Source organism: Sporisorium graminicola, chromosome SGRAM_19, assembly GCF_005498985.1.
Source record: "Sporisorium graminicola strain CBS 10092 chromosome SGRAM_19, whole genome shotgun sequence".
In the NCBI taxonomy this organism is placed as follows: Eukaryota; Fungi; Basidiomycota; class Ustilaginomycetes; order Ustilaginales; family Ustilaginaceae; genus Sporisorium; species Sporisorium graminicola.
The window spans coordinates 274,750-293,909 of record NC_043728.1 but is presented as its reverse complement, the minus strand read 5'-3'; the positions used below and the strand labels follow the sequence as shown (position 1 = coordinate 293,909).

Genomic DNA, 19,160 nt, shown 5'->3' with positions numbered 1-19,160 from the left:
GATGAGAAAGCATGCCAAACTGCCTGCTTGTGTGCTCCAGGCGTCACCTCACTCTTGCGTCTCAACTTGCCGAAATCGGAAGAGGAGCGAGAAGAAGCAAGCAAGCAAGCAAGCAAGCAAAATGCAGCTGCCACCCGCACAGAATGCGAAGAAAATCGAAAAATGTGGAGGTCCAGCGGAGTTTCCCAGAGCTTCTCTGGGGCCTCGCTCAGACACTGAGAACCCTGGAGAAGAAGCGCGTGCGTGCACCAATCCGAGGCGGCGATCTGCAACAGCGATGTTCACACGCATTATTGAAATTCGAGCGACGGCACTTGCGCTGTGCTGTGGATCAATTCCATCTCGAACAGACGATCGAGCTGACTGAGACACGGCTCTTCAACTTCTCCGTCTCCGCCCAAGCCCCGATGCATCTTCCGCAGCGACGTCCCAGCAGCAACGAACGACGCTTTCAGAGCAGCCCATTTTGGTTTTGGCATCCCTTCTCATCACATCACATCACTTTGCATCGTATCACATGGCGCTTTGATCGTCTTGGCGCATGCTCGTCGCCGGCGCCGTTTCCACGTTGTCCAGTACCATCACGCGAGGACAATGTCGATTTCATCCCGCAGACACGATCGAGGCCACGCCTGGAGACAAGATGCGTGCGTAACCTTGCTGGACTGCGGGTGGCAGCGGCGACGGCGAGGTCTCCTTCACGATGGCCGTGTCCGTCGTTGGTGATGATCGCAGCAGCTGTCACTCAAACCCCCCAAAACAGAAACGGAAAAAGAAAAAGAAAAGCACGTCGGAATTTGGATTGAACTTCACAGCAATTCGAGCATAACTTCCAAGCGACTTGTCCGCTGCATGACGTACTGTATATGCATGCCGCCCCGTCACTCATGACCGTTTGACAGCCTCCGACGCCGACGTGACTGCTAAATTTAACCACACGCTCTGGGCTACCATTTCGTCACGGTGCAGCCTTTGACCAGGCCCCGCTCTTCACCATTCCAATTTCGTTTCGGTCTCGTCTCGCCTTGTCTTGCTCGCTTGCTCTCTGTCTCTACACTGTTTTAGGCAGACAGCTTTTTCGGCCTTTTCGTGCGTGGAAGGCATAAGCGAGCCATGATCGTCCTCCTTCTTTGAGTCCAAGACCGCCCTCGGACAAAGTGATCGACAATCTTGGAGCTTCTTCAGACGCTTTCGTGGGCCCGACGGTCCGGTTCAGTTGCTTTGCTGTGCGGTTTATTTCAAGGTCGTGGTCTGTCCAGTCTCACGTCGAAACCCTTGTCTGTGACGAATGATACATTACAGACCCTCCAGGGAAACAGAGTGAAACCGAATCCGCCGGCACAACCTGTCACCCAACAGTTCAAGATCACCTTCAAAAATAGAAACCCTCCCCAGTAGCCGTTTTTGCCCTTGGGACCCATCGCTAGCTGTTCCAAAGATACCATGTTTAAAAACATATCTGTCTTCATCGTGGGACCATCAGAAGTCGCCACACCTTGCAATTTGCTAGCTCTTTCACGGATGGGACACGGGCAACACGCTGTGAAACATCCGGCCCACACCATCATGCTCGCGAGGTGAGACTCAAGTCTGTTGTTCTTCATTGTTCTTTCGTACAATTGCTGCAGTGTAATTCTGAAACTCTTGGTCGTGAAACGTAGCACGACGAACATTCAGCGCTCCAGCTCATCCTCCTCGAAGTCCGGCAGCATGGCAGCATCCTCGTCTGTCGACAGATGCCTGTACCCACCGTACGTGCCACGTGATCGGTTAAACCTATTCCGCACAAACGGTATTCTCTCCGATACCACCTCGCGCAAGCTAGCCAGTGCGGCGCTCGCCGCCCCCAGCACAAACCTCGGCACGCTCGCCAGGTTCTGCGCCAGCTCCGAGTCCGGTCCGTACAGCCTCGTCGAGCTGTCTGGCAGCCTGATGCGACCCGTGCCCAGCCCAGTGCGACTCGACTGCTTCTTGGCCCACCAGTAGCCGACCAGCCCGGCCAGTCCAAAGGGGCATGCGATCACGGTCACCCACCACAGGAAACCGTGGCCCGCGAGGTTGTTGCTGCACACGTGCCTTGTGCCTCGATCCGGGCGTGCACCCCCTTCGCACGACGAGTACGGGATCTTGCGAACATTGGTGCGCTCGTACCAGTATCCATCGCTGTCCTCCGCCCAGCATTGGCCTGCTGCATCCGTGAGTAGCGGAGACACGCCAGGATACAGCACGCACTCGCCGCTCGCATCGCGATAGTGGTTGAAGTCGCACTCAAAATCGGCCTCAGTGCACGAGCAGTTATGGCTCACCGTGTGTGGTTGAACGATCTTCTCGCCCACGTAGCAGTCGGCTCGGCGCTTGCGTCGGTAGTAGTAAGTCTGTCGACCGAACAGACACCGCTCGGCGCGCTCTTCACTCGGCGACCACAACTCGAAATCATCCGCCTCTGGTTTGGCCACGTTGAGCACGCACTTGCGCGACTCGAGCCGCGAGAAATCGAGGTAGACAGCCACGCTCTTGGTCGCCGACCCACTCGGCGTGCCGAGCAGGATGAAGCGACGATGCGTGTCCTCGGGCACCGTCAGGATCTGCGAGATGCGCATCTTCTGGCCAAACGCGTACGAATCCCAGCTCACGCCCTCGTTGAGCGAGTAGAGCACCGTATCCGTTGCCTGCTCGTCGTTGACCAGCACAATGATGGATCCCTGGTCGCCGAACTCCCACTTGTGCGCATCCTTGTGCACCTCTTCCCACGTGAAGCCGCCGTCGCGCGTCAGGAACGTGTCGGAATCACGGTACGGAGCGAGCTTGCGACCGACGTTGCCAACGCCCATCATGAGGCCAACCGCGGACGGGCTGCTGTACGTATCTCGCGGGTCGTCTCGCTCGGTGAAGCCGTGCAGATGCAAGTCGCAGCCCACCTGGTTGCATTCGTACGGCTGGCCATGTACATCGCGGTTGGGCGGCACGAGCGACTTCCATCGACCGCCATCGTTGTGCGTGATGCGTGTCACGAGATCCTTTTGCCGCGAAACCGAGGCGTCGTCCGGGTTATTGACGACATTGACGATCGCCACGCCGTCGAGGCCAAGCATTTTTTCAAAGTCGACAAAGCCCTGCTCGTTGCGGTTGACAAAGTCGAGCGACTGGGTGTAGTACGTGCCGTTTGAGTTGCTCTTGAGCAACGTGCCCCACTCGGATCCCTTTTCGGCGTGCGTGGTGAAATGCAGGAAGATGGCGTCGGTCACCGAGTCCAGCACTGTGTAGGCGCGCGTGCCGAGCTCCATGCCCGGAGGGAACTGGATCTCTGCAAAGTCGCGACCGTTGAGCGAGACCTGCAGCTTGAGAGTGGGTGTCGAAGTTGTCCTGACGTACTCGGCCACGACAAGGTACTGCTCAAAGACGGCAAACCCAACAATCGCGTTGAAGATGAGGGTGCGTTTGCGGTAGAAGTCATCGCCGCGGATGAGCTGGAGGAGGTTATCAGCGGCAAAGTCACGCTGGTTGCCCTGCTTGTACTGGTAGCTTTCGCAAAAGATGGTGCCGGGGTCCATCTTGAGCTTCTTATCCCGCGCCCAAGAGCAGGTGCGGACGTACGTGTCGATCTTGTCCCACTTGGCGCCGTTCGTGCGCGAGTACCACGCCTCGGCATGGCAGTCCTTGGTGGCTGTGGTGGAGATGCAGTTGCGGGATCCGGTCCAGATCAACCAATCCGACCTGTCGGGGTGAAAGTCGAGGATGCCAATGCCCAGTCCGTTGGCGGGAAGTGGCGCAGTGAACCAATTCCAGCTAGCGCCTTGGTCGGTGGTGTAGTAGACCCGCAGGCCTGCGGTGACCAGATAGCCGCGCTTCGGATCATAGGCATGCAGCGCCATGGTGAGGAATCGATCTTCGCCAGATTCAGGTGTGCCGTCGGCGACGAGCTGCCTCCACGAATATCCATCGTTGAGAGATTGAAATACACTACCATCGGCCAGCTGCACGAGGACGCTCGAAGATTCCGGGAAGTACATCTTGTCGACCACGAGGGAAGGGAAGGTGAACGACTTGTGCAAGACCTTGCCCTCCGGAGGTACGTTCTTGCCGCTGCACGACTTTTGCGTCTTTTCGTCCTTGCGGATGCCTTTGCTGGCATCGCACGTGTTACCAGGCACTTTGCGGTATCCAGACGAGGCCAGATACGTGTCGTCCGGCTTGGCACAGGCGCCTTCGGGGATGTGCTCGTTGCCCGCGGGCACACAGCTGCCTTGCGTGTCGCGCGCAAAGCCGAAATCGCACTCGTAGTCGGCATCGGTGCAGGGGCACGGGTCCTCTTCGCCCTCTGGGTCGTGGAACTTGTCCTGGACGAAGCAGTCGGCGTCCGCCTTTCTGCGCTTGTACCACTGCTTGTGGCCCATCAGACAGCTCCCCTCCGCTGCCGCCTGCACATACCACTTTTCCATGTCGCGCTCTGTACACTTGCGCTTCTTCATCTCTGCGAAATCAAGAAAGACGGCGACGTTGCGGTCCTCGGATCCCGCCTGACTCCTCGTTTGACTTCCCACCAGTAAGAACTTGAGCGAGGTGCTGTCTGGAATGGTGGTCAACACTTTTGCCCTCATCTTGACATCGAGGCTGCGCTTGTTCCAGGTCTTGCCGAAGTCGGTCGAGTACGAGACATGGTCGGTGACGTCCTCGTCGTCGACAAGGACGAGCACGGAGCCCTGGTCGCCAAACTCGAACTTATGCGCGTCGCGCGAGACCATGCGCCAAGTTCGACCGGCGTCTGTGCTGAGGAAGGTGTCGCACTCGTCGTAGTCCTTCAGGCCTTTGCCGATGGTGCCGACGCCCATGACGAAGCCGGGCGCGACCGATGAAAAAAGCTTGCCGACGTTGGTCTTACCCGAGACGGACCAGAGGTGGAGAGCGCAGTTCTTGGTGTCGCTAGGATCGCAGTCGATGCGTTTGCCCTTGTCGTCCTGCGTAGGGGGCTTGAGCGTGTTCCAGCTGCTGCCATCGTCAAAGGTGATCATGGAACGCACATCGCCTTCGCCTTCGGTCTGGATGTTGGCGATGCCGACACCGTCGATCTTCACCAGGTGCTCGAAATCGACCAGGCCTTGCGGTGTGCGACGCGTGCCACGGAGCGACTCGACAAACTGCGTGCCAGTGCTGTCGCTCGTGAAGAGCACACCGGTGTTGTCGTAGATCGAGTCGACGACGTCGACCATGATCGAGTGAGAGGTGCTGTCGACCACCGTGTAGGCATTCTCGCGAAGTTCCGAGCCGTGCGGGAATCTGGCCTTTTCCCACTTGTTGCCATCTCTGGTGACGAAGAGCGCCATTTCGGTGCCTGCCTTTGACGAACTGCCCTGCGAATCGCGCAGGGCGGTGACGAGGAATCGCTTGGAAGGCCCCAAGCCTGCAAATTGTTTGGAGTTTCGACCCATATCCAACTCGACCATCTTTTTCGTCTTGAAAAAGTCGTCCGATTGGAAGAGGCGCGTCGAACTGCTGCCTGCAGCAGCCACCGAAGCTCGCTTCTGTTCCTGCGCATCCTCCCATGCGATGCAAAAGATGCGCTTGAGTGCATCCGGGCTGGTTTCCATCTCGGGTGTTGCTTTGGCCCAGTTGCAGTGCATGACAAACTCCAAGAGCCGGGTTGGGTTGGTGGCAAACGCGTCGGTGGTGTAGTAGGCTTCGTCGTGGCAGATCCTGCCGCCCCAGGGTGTCCACATGGAGCACTTTTTACCGGTAAAGATGATCCAGTCCCAGTGCTTTTCGTCGGCGTGGAACTCCATGGGTGCGCCAGCGCGTGTTGCTGGTGCCTCGGGCGTGAGAAACTCTTGCCACGTTTTGCCGCGGTCTATCGAGCGCCAGTGGATAGTCTCGCGGGAGAGGATGAAGGCTTGCTTCTTGTCGTAAGGGTGAGGCACGAGCATGGCAGCCTTACCCGCAGAAGAGCCCGAGACGGGAGACCAGCTCTTGCCCTCATCTTCGGAGCGATAGACTATACCTGCAGTAGCATCATGGTAGAGTGCGACGGTGCTGTCGTCGAAGTAGCTGATTTTGGAAGGGAGATGGGCGAAGCGAGATAATTTGACGCCTGGTTCTGCTCCCGATGTGAGAGAAGGGAAAATGAGGAGACTGCAGAGAAGAGAGGCGAGCGTGAGCAGGGCCAGCTGCCTCATACTGCGCCGCCGGAGAGCTGCTGCAGCCATGTTTGGCGGAGAATCAGCTCAACTCGCTCAGCTCAGCAGCGCGGATGTCGTGTCGGCCTGTGCGAGAGTTGTCGTTGCGCGGGGGTGCGGCCAGAAGAGTCGCGGCGCTAGCACTTCCTAGAGGAGCTCGTATGCCGAGGGGACTTTACTGATCTTGTCAGGTTGAATCCGGTGAAGGATGGAGTAAAGACAGTAATGTTGGATGATCCGATGGCGAGGGGCGTGGGTCGTCGGGCAATATCCGCGTCACGATAAGAAGGTCGGGAGCCCCGAAGTGACACTGGAGGATCGGAGCTCTTTCTTTTGTGGGTAACGCAAAGGATCGAGCCAAAAGGAAGAGAAGCAAATTTGAGGCGAAAGCAGCGTCCGCGCAGCGTGTGTGGGTGTTGTAGGTATGAGGGCAAGAGGCAGAAGTGACAGTCGAGCTGATGGTATCACAGCACACGATCTCAAGCTTTGATTGGAAACAGCAACGAGAGTGCACGGTCTTCTCGCCGCAACAACCCGTTCCTCAGTTGCAGCTCAGCTTCGGCTCAGGAATGGAGGAAATTCCACATGTATCAAATGTTAGGTCTGAGGCTTAGGTCCTCCACGGTGAACGTCCACGTCGAATCCTTTTGAAGCTACAACCCTTACTCATTCATAGCATTCACATCGCCAACCGCAAGCTGACAATCGCCCCTGACATCTCCTAAGAGGTCGATCAAAGGTGAAAACATTTAGAATTAAGCGCGACAAAGAACGAGTGCGGACCCCTAGTGTGTAATGTTACATGCCCCAAAAACGCAAGACGGTGCCGCTTTCCCGTCAACTTCCATCCATCCTAAACGAGAAGTCCACGGCGGACGAAAAGCAAGACAAAGTATATGAGCGAAGATGCGAGAGACTTGCCATCCTCACTTTAGCTGATGCAAAGTGCAGACAGCAAGTGTTTTTTGATAACGGCCGCCACATAGCGTGAATGGTGGGACGAGCCGTTGGAAAGAACGAGACGGTGTCAGAGCCAATAAGCCATGGTGCACCTTGTTACTTGGCGTGAGGACGCGGTGCGCGGAGAACGATAGTGAAGCCTAGAAATACAGTTGCTGCGAAGCGGTCACGGCGCTATCTGAACGCTTGGAGAGACACGAGTAGCAAGCCGTGTTGAGATCTTCACTGCGTCGGCCGAGTTGGAAAGTTGAGATCAAATGGAACCGTGCCCAACATCTGTGTCGGATTGATCGGTACTGGTTGGACAAGCGTTCCCTGCGCTGTCCCAGTCTGATCTGCCTTTGCATCTATGCCCTGCGCGAGATGGAGCCAAGTCGCATCTGGTTCCAACTTGGCGTGGTCGCCATCAAACGAACCGTGACCCATCGAAGCAACGCCACGACCACCACCAAGCACAGGTGGTGTTTCTCCATCCGTCGACAAGGATGATCTCGGTGCTCGGGCAGCTGAAGCACTGTTGCCGTGCGAAATCAGCTCAGGAGTCGCCGAGCTCGTCTGCGAGCCCCCGAACGTTGCTGCCGAGCTCTTGAGACCGGCGCCAACGAAGGGATTTGAGTCGAAAGTTGTAGGCAGCATCCCTATCGCGTTGATTCTTAACGAAGACGCAGGAGGCATGGGCGACGCTGAGCTGGCCTGAAAGTTGGCCCCGGGTAGTGCAAGATGATTGCTGGATGTACTGGTGAGCTCGAGGTTGGGGGCGGCGGTGAATGGTCGCACGATGTTGGCCGCAGGAGCCACGGTATTGGAAGGCGTGAAACCAGCTCCCGAGCTTGCTGCGAACGTTGCTTGGTTGTAAGTTGACGCTATAGAACGAGCTTCACCGGTGGAAGCAGGTCTCGACAGGAGGGACGTGCTGGAGCGAAAGTCTGGGAATGGAGTGGGGGATGTGTCCAGTGCGATGCCCGGTCGTGCCGCGACAGAGATGGATGCTGATACAGACTTGCCTTGGGGCGGCTGTGGCGACATGCTTGGCGAGATTGAGTTGAAGGCGTGCGGCTGTGTTGGGGGAGCCAACCCGAAAGCGTCATTGTGGAAGAAGGTCGAGGGCATCAGAGGGTTGGCGGTCACCGGTCGTGGCAACATGGAGCTGCTGGACCCCCGCGTCAGGACGTCGGAAAAGCTGAATCGTCTGCCACCGGGTGTGACGACAGTGCCGCCAGGAGTCAAGCCGAAGCACGGAGTCGCGGGCGAGACAAACATGGACAAGCGGTCGTTGGAGGGCATGGGGATCGACATGCTGGCAATCGCCTCTGCTCTGGTTTGGTTGGTGGGTAGCACGCCGGCAACACCTTGCCCGCCTGCCCTGCTGCTGCTGATGCTGCTGTTGTTGCTGTTGTTGTTATTATTGTTATTGTCGTTGTCGTTGATGCTGTTATATAGACCCGCCATTGGGGGAGTGGCAACCATGACACCCGTGTTGGGCATGGCCGCATCCACCATGCTGGAGCCAGGAATAAAGGACTGACTGAAAGGCGATGGTTCGAACACACTTTGGCCTGTCAGGTGGCCTGTAGGAGCAGGATTGACTGGAGACCGGTTGTGATTTTTTTGGCGAATGGCAGCATTGATGGTCTGCTTTGCTGTCGAGAAGTTGGGTGGAGGGCCTGCCAAGACGGTGGATCGACTGAGATGTGTGTTGCGTGGCGGAGACGATTGCTCCGCTTTACGTTTGACGCCGCTCACGGACCTGGAGTTGCTGCGGCTGCCGCTGCGGCTGCTACCTCGGCCACCAGCGTGCCTGCTACTGGCACCCCTGTTGCCGGTAGAGTCGTCGTCGTCTGGGCCGTCACCGCTTGCGTTGTCATTGTCTTCATTGTCGTTATCATCATCGTTGTCGTCCGAGTCCTTGTCGTTGTTGAGGTAGTTGTGTGGGCCTTTCCTCTCTGCTACACCTTCGTACTCGGTGTACCGCAAGAGCAAGAGGTCAATATCGGTCGAGCAGAATTCGGCGAGCTTGCCATTGTGACCGAAGACAATGACGGCGACCTGTGAGTCGGTCAAGACGGCAAGTTCGTGCGCTTTTTTGAAGAGACCGGCTTTGCGTTTAAGGTAGGTGACCGAGCGGTTGCGATCCTCCTTGATGGGCTGAATCTTGATCTTTTTGCGACCCATGATGTCGAACTATCCGGGAGATTCTAGCAAGAGGTGCGCGGGTTCGTGTATAATACCCGCGTAGCTTTCGAGAGGATGTCTCTGGACAACAATGAGCCTGCGATAGATGTCGTTGCTGACCGATGACGTCTTACAGAGCTCAAAGTGGATGGTGCGTCCACAAGCAAGAGTAGAAACCTTATTTATGCCGAGTTGAGAAGTGTATGTCCAACATGAATCCACAGATGAGTGTGGACCGTAGCGAGAAGCAAGAAGTTGCAGAGGCGATGCGAAGCGCTAGTTGATCGATAGACTAGAGGCCGCTGCAGGCGTGTTCAAGGAAGGGCTGCGGTCGGTGAATATCGCTTCGGCGTGGGCGGCGATGTCGGTCAAAACGAGAGTGATGGATGTCGTCGTGCTTCCGCAAGAGCCTTGGGGGCGAGCGGATGGGGGCAAGAGTGAAGGTGACGACGGACCGAGGGGATCCGAGAGTGTTTGTGATCGAGAGCGTGGAATGGCGTGTGCCGACAATGCAGGGAAAGGCAGCGAGCGATGTGGCAGCCAACGCGGTCGTAGGGTTGTGTCTTGCTCTTGGTTCCGCTGCTCAATCTCTTGCCTTGAAACGGCAATTGCAAAGCACCAGACTCGGCTGCTGCTGCCTCATCTTCATTCGCCGTCTTGTTGCGCTCTAGGATGCAACTGAATTTGAATTCAAGTTTAGATGCCAACCGTTGTGCCAAGGTCGGTGGGCGGTAACAGCCAGCAATTGATTACTGGATACCAGACAGAAATAAATATAAGAAAAAACAATTTGGCGTAAATTCAAGATGAAAACCGGCGACGGCTCAGGAACCCGCTCACGTCAGTTACTGGACTGTAGGATGGACCTCCGGTGCAGACGGGGCAGGATGAGCAACGACAACGCCCCCAAGATCCCGCTCGAGAGCGCTTGATCGGGATGCTGATTGTATTTGGGCAAGCACTAAAGGTGAGGAGTCGGGAGCTCGCCTCCCTTCGCGAGAGCATGGCGGACTCGCTCAACTTGGCCGTGATGTCCTGGTTCTCCTCGGTGTGCGAGGCTGAGCAGCAAGGAGAGAGGGGCTTCGAGACGATTGACGTGGGTGCCTCATCGAGATTCTTCGGGTTACGTCGCACTTGCAAACAGAACTTTCGAACTCAGAGCCGTCGCTCACCTCACGTCAGGATCGAGCCTGCCCTTTCGGATTCCGAGATCAAAGCTTAGTCTTCTTTTCTGTCTATAAATACATCCTCCAAGCCACAACCACTCACCTCTCCTTCATTCTTGCTTTCCCTCTCTCGCGCCGCCTTCTAGCACGTTTTGTAAGCCGCCCGTTGGCTCTGCGAGTATTTTGCTAGTCATTCACCTTTGCGCTTTCGAGTCTGCGTCGGACGCATCCGAAGGTTCACTGTAGCCTCCACCGACGCTCCGGGATAGAGTGAGGCGTCGAGGCGGAGGAGGCTGGAGCCGCGCGTTGCCGAGATCGGCGAGCCCGAACAACTCCAGATCAGTTCGCAGCGATCGACGCAAACGCGTGGGAGTGGGGCTCGTCCCGGTGATGCCCTCAGGGGCAAGGAGCAAAAGGCTTTTCCTCGGCCACAACAGAAGCGCGCAACACGAGTCTGAACCCTTCGTGCCTTCCGATGTTTAAAGAGGTGGGAGCATTTTGTGCCACCAGTGGAACCGTCTTGACGTCACTGGGTTCAACGCACCTACAATGTTAGGCCGCATCTTCCTTTTTTAATTCATATAGACATCGCCCTGTCGGTGATTTCTTGGCCAGCGTGGCGCTTCCTAAAGTGGCTTGGCTGCAGCAGTGCAACAGAGGAAAGACGCCGACATCTCTCACGATCCTGCCAGCTAACGCTGTCTTCTCTCTGTCCAGGAACGGTCACCTCTCACCCTTTGTTGGAACAGCTCGGACGTGCCTTCAATGGCCAAACCGGGATGGAAAGAGCTTGGAAGGTAAGACAATGCGCTATGGTCCTTTCTTGTGGTTGTAGGAGTAAGACAGGGCGGTGATAGCATGCAGGCTTCCATGGCGGGATGAGCGAGCGAGCGAGCTGAATCGAAGTCGACCCACCAACTCCTGTCTTCTGGGGCGGTAGCGAGCGAGCGCAGATCCCACACCGCCTTCGAGGCACGATCTGAGATCACACTGCCAGACCCCTCTTTTCGCTTTTAAGGTTTCGAGACGCAATATGCACTGACCGCGAGGGAGTGACCGAGTGACGTTGCTGAAAAGTTTTGAGTGTGCTTCTGTTTACCGCGAGCTCGAGGCCCGTTTTTTTTTCTCTCTGACTATTTTTATTTTACAAGTACCATGTGATCTTTGAGAGTGAAATTTCGAAGCGCATTTACACAACACACCCACACCCACACCCACAAACGCACTCGGACACAGAGCAGAGCATCTCCACTCTCGAATTTGGCTCTTGGCAGAAACTCGAAATCCGCTGGTCACCGACATTAAGTTGCAACTCTCATGCACGACCTGGTTTGATCGTACCGTCTCTCCATTGTACCAGTCTTTCATCCACCACCACCTGTTCGTCAAGAGGAAGCACAACCATCTTGACCGGACAGGACCCGTTTTCCGACCCACTTCCTGGCATAGACAGCTCCATCGTCTTCCCGTCGACGGCACCGACATCCATTGAGCCAAGTGCAGTGGTCGTCTGGCGCCAGTCGAGATCACTGCGTCATCACACCAGCCCAATAGCTTCGAGTTCGTGGGCTCTGTGGTGCGTTGTAGCCAAACCGGTGTGCACACTCGCTCAGCTTGCCAATTTATTTCTCGCGCTCTAGCTGGACTAGACTGCATCGAAACACTTCTCCCTCCCAGAGATCCCGAACGGAGAAAGCCCGACAATCTCGACCAAGATGACGTCGCTTCCGTACAAAACCGCCGCCGAGCAGATGGACGTCGCGGATATCCCGATGGCTGATTTCCAGACTCCTCGTCAGCATGCCGCTAGCACCGAATCGCTCAACGGTCCACCGCCCGCTCATTTCCTCCATCACCACCGCATGGACGACCCGATCTATTACGAGGGTCCCGATGCTGGCAATCAAGTGGGCTACGACCAGCTTGGTCACCGCCACGACAACAACATCCGGAACGATAACGCAAGTCCCAGTGGCAGCGGAAGCAACGGCGACTCTTCCAACACTACCAAGAACGGCTGGGATACCAATCAGGACACGCTCATCGATCGTTCCAACCGCCCCATCAAGATCGGCCTCCCCACCCATCACGATGTCTTCGAGCCACCGCATGCTCCCTTTGCGAGCCAAGACGCTCTCAACGGTCGAACAAGCCGCGCCAGCTCGATCGCCAGTTCCGCCGATGAATCCGAGGATTTTGACTGGGACACCTCCAGCGAAAACGGCGACGACGATGACGAAGGTGCCAACAACCGCGGTCGCAAGGGGACCAAGAAGGTCACGCGGGCGAGACGTGGTCGAAGACTCTACCTCGCTTGCTTGCGTCTTGCCCGCCCCGTCCGCATCTTTCTTGCTGGCTTGATCGGCACCGCCATCTGCCTTGTCCCCTTCATTGTCGTCACAGCCACCAGCAACACTTCGCCTGCCCGCACCCAGGTCGTTGTCTGGAGCATCTGGATCGCCATCATCTGGGCCGCCAGCTGCGGGACTTTCCTCATCGTCGACTGGATCCCACCTGTTGCTCTTCGGCTTGTCATTGCCGTCTATGGCAAGGCCCCCGAAGTCGTCAAAACGTATATTGAAGCGTTCATGGCCACCACGCTCTATGTCAAACTTGTCCTCTGCATCACCTGGGCCTGGATCAGTCTCGGAGGTGTTTTGGCTATTCAGTACTCATCCACCTCTCGACCGGACTACTGGCGTACCATCTTCAAAGTCATCCGTTCGCTTTTCGCCACTAGTATCATCTTGCTCGTCGAGAAGGTTGCCCTCCAATTTGTTGCCATCAACTTCCACAAGACCGCCGTCAAGGATCGTCTCGAGCAGAACCAAAGAGCGCTCAAGGCGCTCGACAAGCTTCACGAATCCAAGTACCTCATGCAGAAGCGTCGCTTCAACCCGATGCGAAGTCGTCCCGCGTCGCCTGGCTACAAGCAGGCATACGGCCAGCACGCCGCCAAGCAGTCCCGCGACGGTCTTGGAGGCTACTTTGCACCTGCACAGCAGGCGGATGCTCATGTGCAGTCTCAAGTCGGCGAGAAGAGCGCTACCGAGCACCATCACCACCACCTGCACATGCAAATGCATCGCAATGACGGCATTCGCACGCCCACAGAGCGCGAGACGCAAAAGCGCGAACGCAAGACCAACGTCGCTTCCCAGATCAGCGATGCCATCGCCATGGCCACCATGAAGGGCAGCAAGTTCTACAAGGGAAGCCAGATTGGTTCGCAGCGCTCCGCACGCAAGCTCGCCAAGCTGCTCTTCAACAATCTTTCGGATCACAAATCGACGCTCGTTGCTGAAGACTTTGTACCGTATTTCAAGACCGAGGAAGAGGCGCGCGAGGCGTTCAACCTGTTTGATGCCGATCGCAACGGCGATATCAGCAAGGAAGAGATGCGCGAGGCGGTGCAGCGCATCTACCGCGAGAGGCGCGCGCTCTCGACGTCGCTCAAGGACATGTCGTCGGCCATCTCCAAGCTCGACGGCGTGCTCATGTTTATCGGCCTGATCATCGTCATCTTCATCTGGATGCTCATCTTCAACGGCGACTCGACGGTGTCCAACATTGTGCCGCTGTCGACCTTTGTGGTTGGATTCTCGTTCATCTTCGGCAACTCGGCCAAGAACATCTTTGAGAGCATGATTTTCATCTTTGCCACTCATCCGTACGACGTTGGTGATCTGGTGTGCATCGACGAGGAGTGGATGTTTGTCAAGGAGTTTGGGCTGTTGTCGACGACGTTCCGCACCACGGTGAATGCCGAGATTGTGGCGCCGAATGCCATGTTGGCCACGCAGAAGTACATCTACAACTCGCGCCGCAGCGGCGCACAGTGGGAGTTTACGCTGATCCAGGTTGGCTTCGAGACATCGTTGGAGACGTTGGATCAGCTGCGCACCAAGTTGCGCGCATGGACCAAGGAGAACGATCGCGACTTTGGCGGTCCGCTGGATGTCAACTTCAACTCGATCACGCAGCAGAATGCGATCGAGCTCATTGTGGCTTTTGAGCACAAGGGCAACTGGCAGGACTGGGGCGCGCGCTGGGAGCGCAGGACCAAGCTGATGAAGCGCATCAAGTCGGCGTGTGAGGAGCTTGGCATAGTCTACTCTATGCCTCCGCAGCCGATTACGTTCCAGCCGAGGTCTGGACCGGCGCCGTTCAAGCTGGGCAACTCGACCGGGTTCTCGCGCCAGCAGCAAAGGCAACAGCAACAGCAGCAGCAGCAGCAGCACCAGACGTCGGCGTTCTAAGTTCGAGCGCGCGTACGCTTCGCCGTTCCCCGCGATCTTGAACCACAGCATCGATCAGATTTGCATGTCTCTCTCTCTCTCTCTCTCTCTCTCTCTCTCTCTCTCTCTCTCTCTCTCTCTCTCTCTCTCAGAGCATCACTTTCCTCTCTTGAACATTCACTCCGTCTCACGCCGTTCATACCTAGAACCTAGACGTTTTCGAATTGCATGTAATTCTCCAGAGTACACAGCATTGGATGTGGTTGTCGTGTGTTCGAACTCGGATCGCCCAGTTTGGAGCGCGCGTGGAAGAGGTCGGGGTTGACACACACAGCGAGAGAGCAAAGAAGGTCGTTTGGAATTACATACGGGCCGTGAGAGGCTGTAGAGACAGGATGAGAAGGGGGGGGAGAGGATCGGCGACATGTTCTGTAAGGTAAGAGGGGGGGGGGGGGGGGGGAGAGACAGGCTACAAAGGAGAATCATTGTTCGTCGGCGTACTGGACGGAGTCGTCGCCCTCGTAGGGCTGCTCGGCGCCGACGTCGTCGTCGTTGTACTCGGCCTCGTAGAGCTCCTCCTCCTCGTCGACCCCGGCACTTTCGTACTGCTGGTACTCGGCAATGAGGTCCATCAGGTTGGACTCGGCCTCGGTGAACTCCATCTCGTCCATGCCCTCACCCGTGTACCAGTGCAAGAAAGCCTTGCGACGGAACATGAGGCTGAACTGGTCGTGCGTGCGCTTGAACAGCTCCTGGATCGACGTTGTGTTGGCAATAAACGTCGCCGACATCTTGAGCTGCGGCGGCGCAATGTCGCACAAGCTCGTCAACACGTTGTTCGGGATCCACTCAACAAAGCCCGACGGGTTCTTTTCGCGCAGGTTGTACATCTCGTTCTCGACATCGCGCGCGTTGACTTTACCACGGAAGATCGCCGCCACCGTGAGGTACTTGCCATGACGTGGGTCGATCGCCGCCATGATGTTCTTCGGATCGTACCCCTGCGCAATCAGCTCCGACGTCTTGATCGACTGGTACGCCTTGCTACCGGGCGAGACCAGCGGCGCAAACCCAGTGGTGAAAAAGTGCAGGCGCGGGAACGGTACCAGGTTGACACCCATCTTACGCAGATCCGAATTGAGCTGTCCGGGGAAACGCAGCGTGGTCGAGCAGCCGGACATGGCGTACGAGATGATCGAGTTGAGGTCGGCATACGTCGGATCCTTGGTGCGCAGCGTGCGCTGGCAAATGTCGTACAGCGCCTCGTTGTCGAGACAGAAAGTCATGTCCGAGTTCTCAACAAGCTGGTGGAACGACAGCGTCGCATTGTACGGCTCCACCACCGTATCCGACACCTTGGGCGACGGCAGCACTGACCATGTCGCCAGCATTCTGTCTGGGAACTCCTCGCGCAGTTTGGTCAGCAAGTTGGTACCCAAACCAGATCCCGTGCCACCACCGAGCGAGTGGACGAGCTGGAAGCCTTGGAGCATGTCGGTTTTCTCGGCCTCTTTGCGCGCTACGTCGAGCACCTGGTCGAGCAGCTCGGCACCCTCGGTGTAGTATCCTTTCGAAAAGTTGTTGCCCGCACCGCTCTCGCCGTTGATGTAGTTGTCTGGGCGGAAGAGCTTGCCGAGTGGGCCGGAGCGGATCGTGTCCATGGTGCCTGGCTCCAAGTCGACCTGGATGGATCTGCGTGCGGAAGGATGATTGTGTGTGAGCGATCGGTTCTCGAAGTGTCCACAAAGCTGGCAAAGGGATCGTCTGCACTTACCGAGGAACGAACTTGCCCTCCTGACCGGAGGGCTCGAAGAAGACGCCTACTTTGGAGAGTTGCTCGGCTTCATTGTCACCGATGTATCGCTGTTGGCCCGAACAGGAACGAGGTGCAAGTTGCGTCAGTCGAGCCTCATCATCAATGGTACGTGTCAGCTTGCGCGCAAAGAGGAACTCACACCATCGCCGTCAAGACCGTGTTCGTTGAGGATGCTCTGCCAGAAGGCCGATGAGATCTGGTTACCAGCCTGACCAACGGCGAATCTGTTTGCGAAATGAGGAAAAGTAGGCGGCGTCACACGACTCGTGTCAGCATCTCTGTCGCATACTTTTGGATGTGCGAAATGTGCAAGACGTACGTGATAAGCTCACGCATTGGGTGATTGTAGCGTGGTGTGAACGAAGTTGGGGGGATGGGTGGCGTTGGAAGAAAGGGAGGGTGGTGGTGGTGGTGGTTGATAGAGTTGATCCAAGCGTGGGCGGCGGTTTGCCCAGAAGCAGAGAAGGCCCCGATCCGATTCGCACGCGGGACAGTCGCACAGTCGCCCAGAGATTGCCCGATGGCGAAACGCAGATTGCAGTTGAAGAACAAGAACAACACACTCCGACAGACACGCGTGTTGCCTCGAAAGTCCATAAATTCGTTTTTTAAACTCTTCTTGCGCTTTTCGCCCGGGTCGTCTCTAGGCGTGTTGATCTCAGCGTGGCGCGAGCCATTACCAGCTCGCACGGACGCGTCTGTCTCTCGCAAACCAAAATACGCAAAATCCTGAAACAACATGAATTGCTGGTTTAACATTGCTAGAATTCGGTGCAAGAAGAGAGAGGCTTGTGTCGATGTGTTGACGTCCACATGCGGATGACAGCAGAATCCTCCTTGCCGCAGAAACCTCGACCGGGGCTACAGACAGTTGTCGCCGTCGTCGTCTAAAAGTCGGGCAGCTCGGGAAAGATGAACAGGCCATGCGGCTGATGGGCCTCCAAATCCTGCTTGCTATGCTCTGCCACCTGCTTGACCCACTCCCACACGTCCATCTGATCTCCCTGCGGCAGGTGGACCAGTGCGACCGGCTCAACAAATCGATGCTTCTTGGCGAACAAAGTCATGATCACCTTCTCGCTGGTGATCTTTCCCTCTGCGTCCGCCTGCTGGTAAACGTATGGAGAGAGGAGCATGCAGCCCCCTGCAAAGCCACGACGTGGGCAGTCGAGCATGAAGCGCGTGCCAGGTTCGTGCACATGCAGCAGTGCACGGAAGAACATATCGTCGGCGTGCGTTTCGACGCGGGTGATGTGGTGACGCGGTAGAGAGAGGAAGCCCTCAATGTATCGCGCGTGTTTCGCTGCCATCGAGCGTTCGGTGAGTTCAGCCGTGATGTCAGGGCGTGGAGAGAGTTCGTCCGCCCGAACGGCTGCTTCAACTATCCTCGCCGAGTGCAAGAGCACGAATGTAAGCCTGAGGATAGACGGTCGGGTGAGCATCATGCGCTTTCCCCAGAATTGCAATGCTGCGATTGAGTTTGGCCAAGCTCAGACTCGATCGACTCGACCAAACAATAACACTCTTATATGCCCTGCTGTCGTAGGATGTCGCAGCGGCCCAGAAAGCTTGCCTTGTTAGCTGGCCTCGTGACGTCGACGCTTGGCGCCATACGATCAGCGTTTATTTTAATCTTTGGCACAATACCTCGGCCCGACGCGACTCATTCCACAGTCCCTGAGCAGGCAATCAGATGACCTGACCGACCACCGACCGCAGGTTCATGGTACTAAATTGCATCAAAGCCCAAAAATTGGTGTGCTCCATGATGCGCACACATGACACGATCCCACGCCAGGTGCCACACCTACCGTCTACAGAAACGCAGATTGGTTTCATCAAGTTGCAGCTTAAGCAAGATCGAGGGTGCGGCTGGACACCAGGCCGGCCGTTGCAGCTTTGAGTTGTGTCGGCGAGACTGTCGCTCTCGCCTAGAGCAAAGTCAGAGCGTACCGGCCATAATCTCTGAGGATTTCCGTATTTACCACTGGGGCGTGGCCTTCGAAGTGGTTGAACCAAGCAGCTGAATTCTGCCCATGTGGGAAGTAGCCCTCGCCGATGAGCTCCCCCCAGGTCTGCGGCGTCAAACTGATCATCATGATGCCGTACCGCGACCGACCTTGCTGTGTGCGTACAAACGGAGTATATGCCACCTTGTCCTGACCTCTGCGATCAAGTGGATCTGCAAGCAGCAAAAATTTGGCCCCTGCGCTGTTTACGTGATCTTGAGCCCGAGCAACTGTTTGCGCTGTGTTTCCAACTCCACCGCTGAACCAGCGGCTTCCAAGACCGAAGTGCTGTTCAAAATGCGAAACGCGTGCTCGGTACTCTGCCTCGTCTTCCATGGCATCCACGCCATCCTCGACGTCGGGTGTGGCTTGCATGTTGGCGTTACCGCCCCTGGCACCAAAGCTTCCCGAGAGGGCAAGCAAGAGGATGGTGAGGATGCAGAGGAGACGAAAGGGCACAAACTTCATGTTGAGGTCGAGAGGCCTGAGATGGTTTAGGATCCTTTCAACACGATAGACGAAACCAGTCCGTCCCTTCTTATATCCGAAAAGAGGAACATCCGCGTGGAATTGCAAAACGACTCGCAAAGTCGTTCTGCACAAGGCCAAGACTCGCGACTGCGCATGTTGTC

At 56.6% G+C, this 19,160-nt stretch overlaps 6 protein-coding genes across 6 annotated transcripts; 1 reads left to right on the top strand and 5 right to left on the bottom strand.

The window, feature by feature from the left end:
• Positions 1–1,673: 1,673 nt before the first annotated feature.
• Positions 1,674–6,197, bottom strand: EX895_003066 (uncharacterized protein; the record flags this gene model as incomplete). Its single annotated transcript, XM_029883664.1, has 1 exon — positions 1,674–6,197. The coding sequence occupies one exon, from the start codon at positions 6,195–6,197 to the stop codon at positions 1,674–1,676; it is 4,524 nt and encodes a 1,507-aa protein (XP_029739955.1).
• A 1,152-nt stretch (positions 6,198–7,349) lies between these two features.
• Positions 7,350–9,299, bottom strand: EX895_003065 (uncharacterized protein; the record flags this gene model as incomplete). The annotated part of the gene is made up of 1 exon (XM_029883663.1): positions 7,350–9,299. One exon carries the CDS (start codon positions 9,297–9,299, stop codon positions 7,350–7,352), a length of 1,950 nt encoding a protein of 649 aa, XP_029739954.1.
• A 2,881-nt stretch (positions 9,300–12,180) lies between these two features.
• EX895_003064 (uncharacterized protein) lies at positions 12,181–14,724 on the top strand (the record flags this gene model as incomplete). Its single annotated transcript, XM_029883662.1, has 1 exon — positions 12,181–14,724. The coding sequence occupies one exon, from the start codon at positions 12,181–12,183 to the stop codon at positions 14,722–14,724; it is 2,544 nt and encodes an 847-aa protein (XP_029739953.1).
• Positions 14,725–15,185: 461 nt separating this feature from the next.
• On the bottom strand, positions 15,186–16,855 carry EX895_003063 (uncharacterized protein; the record flags this gene model as incomplete). The annotated part of the gene is made up of 4 exons (XM_029883661.1): positions 15,186–16,395; positions 16,478–16,566; positions 16,659–16,743; positions 16,839–16,855. 4 exons carry the CDS (start codon positions 16,853–16,855, stop codon positions 15,186–15,188), a joined length of 1,401 nt encoding a protein of 466 aa, XP_029739952.1.
• Positions 16,856–17,406: 551 nt separating this feature from the next.
• Positions 17,407–17,964, bottom strand: EX895_003062 (uncharacterized protein; the record flags this gene model as incomplete). The annotated part of the gene is made up of 1 exon (XM_029883660.1): positions 17,407–17,964. The coding sequence occupies one exon, from the start codon at positions 17,962–17,964 to the stop codon at positions 17,407–17,409; it is 558 nt and encodes a 185-aa protein (XP_029739951.1).
• A 486-nt stretch (positions 17,965–18,450) lies between these two features.
• Positions 18,451–18,996, bottom strand: EX895_003061 (uncharacterized protein; the record flags this gene model as incomplete). Its single annotated transcript, XM_029883659.1, has 1 exon — positions 18,451–18,996. The coding sequence occupies one exon, from the start codon at positions 18,994–18,996 to the stop codon at positions 18,451–18,453; it is 546 nt and encodes a 181-aa protein (XP_029739950.1).
• Positions 18,997–19,160: the final 164 nt, after the last annotated feature.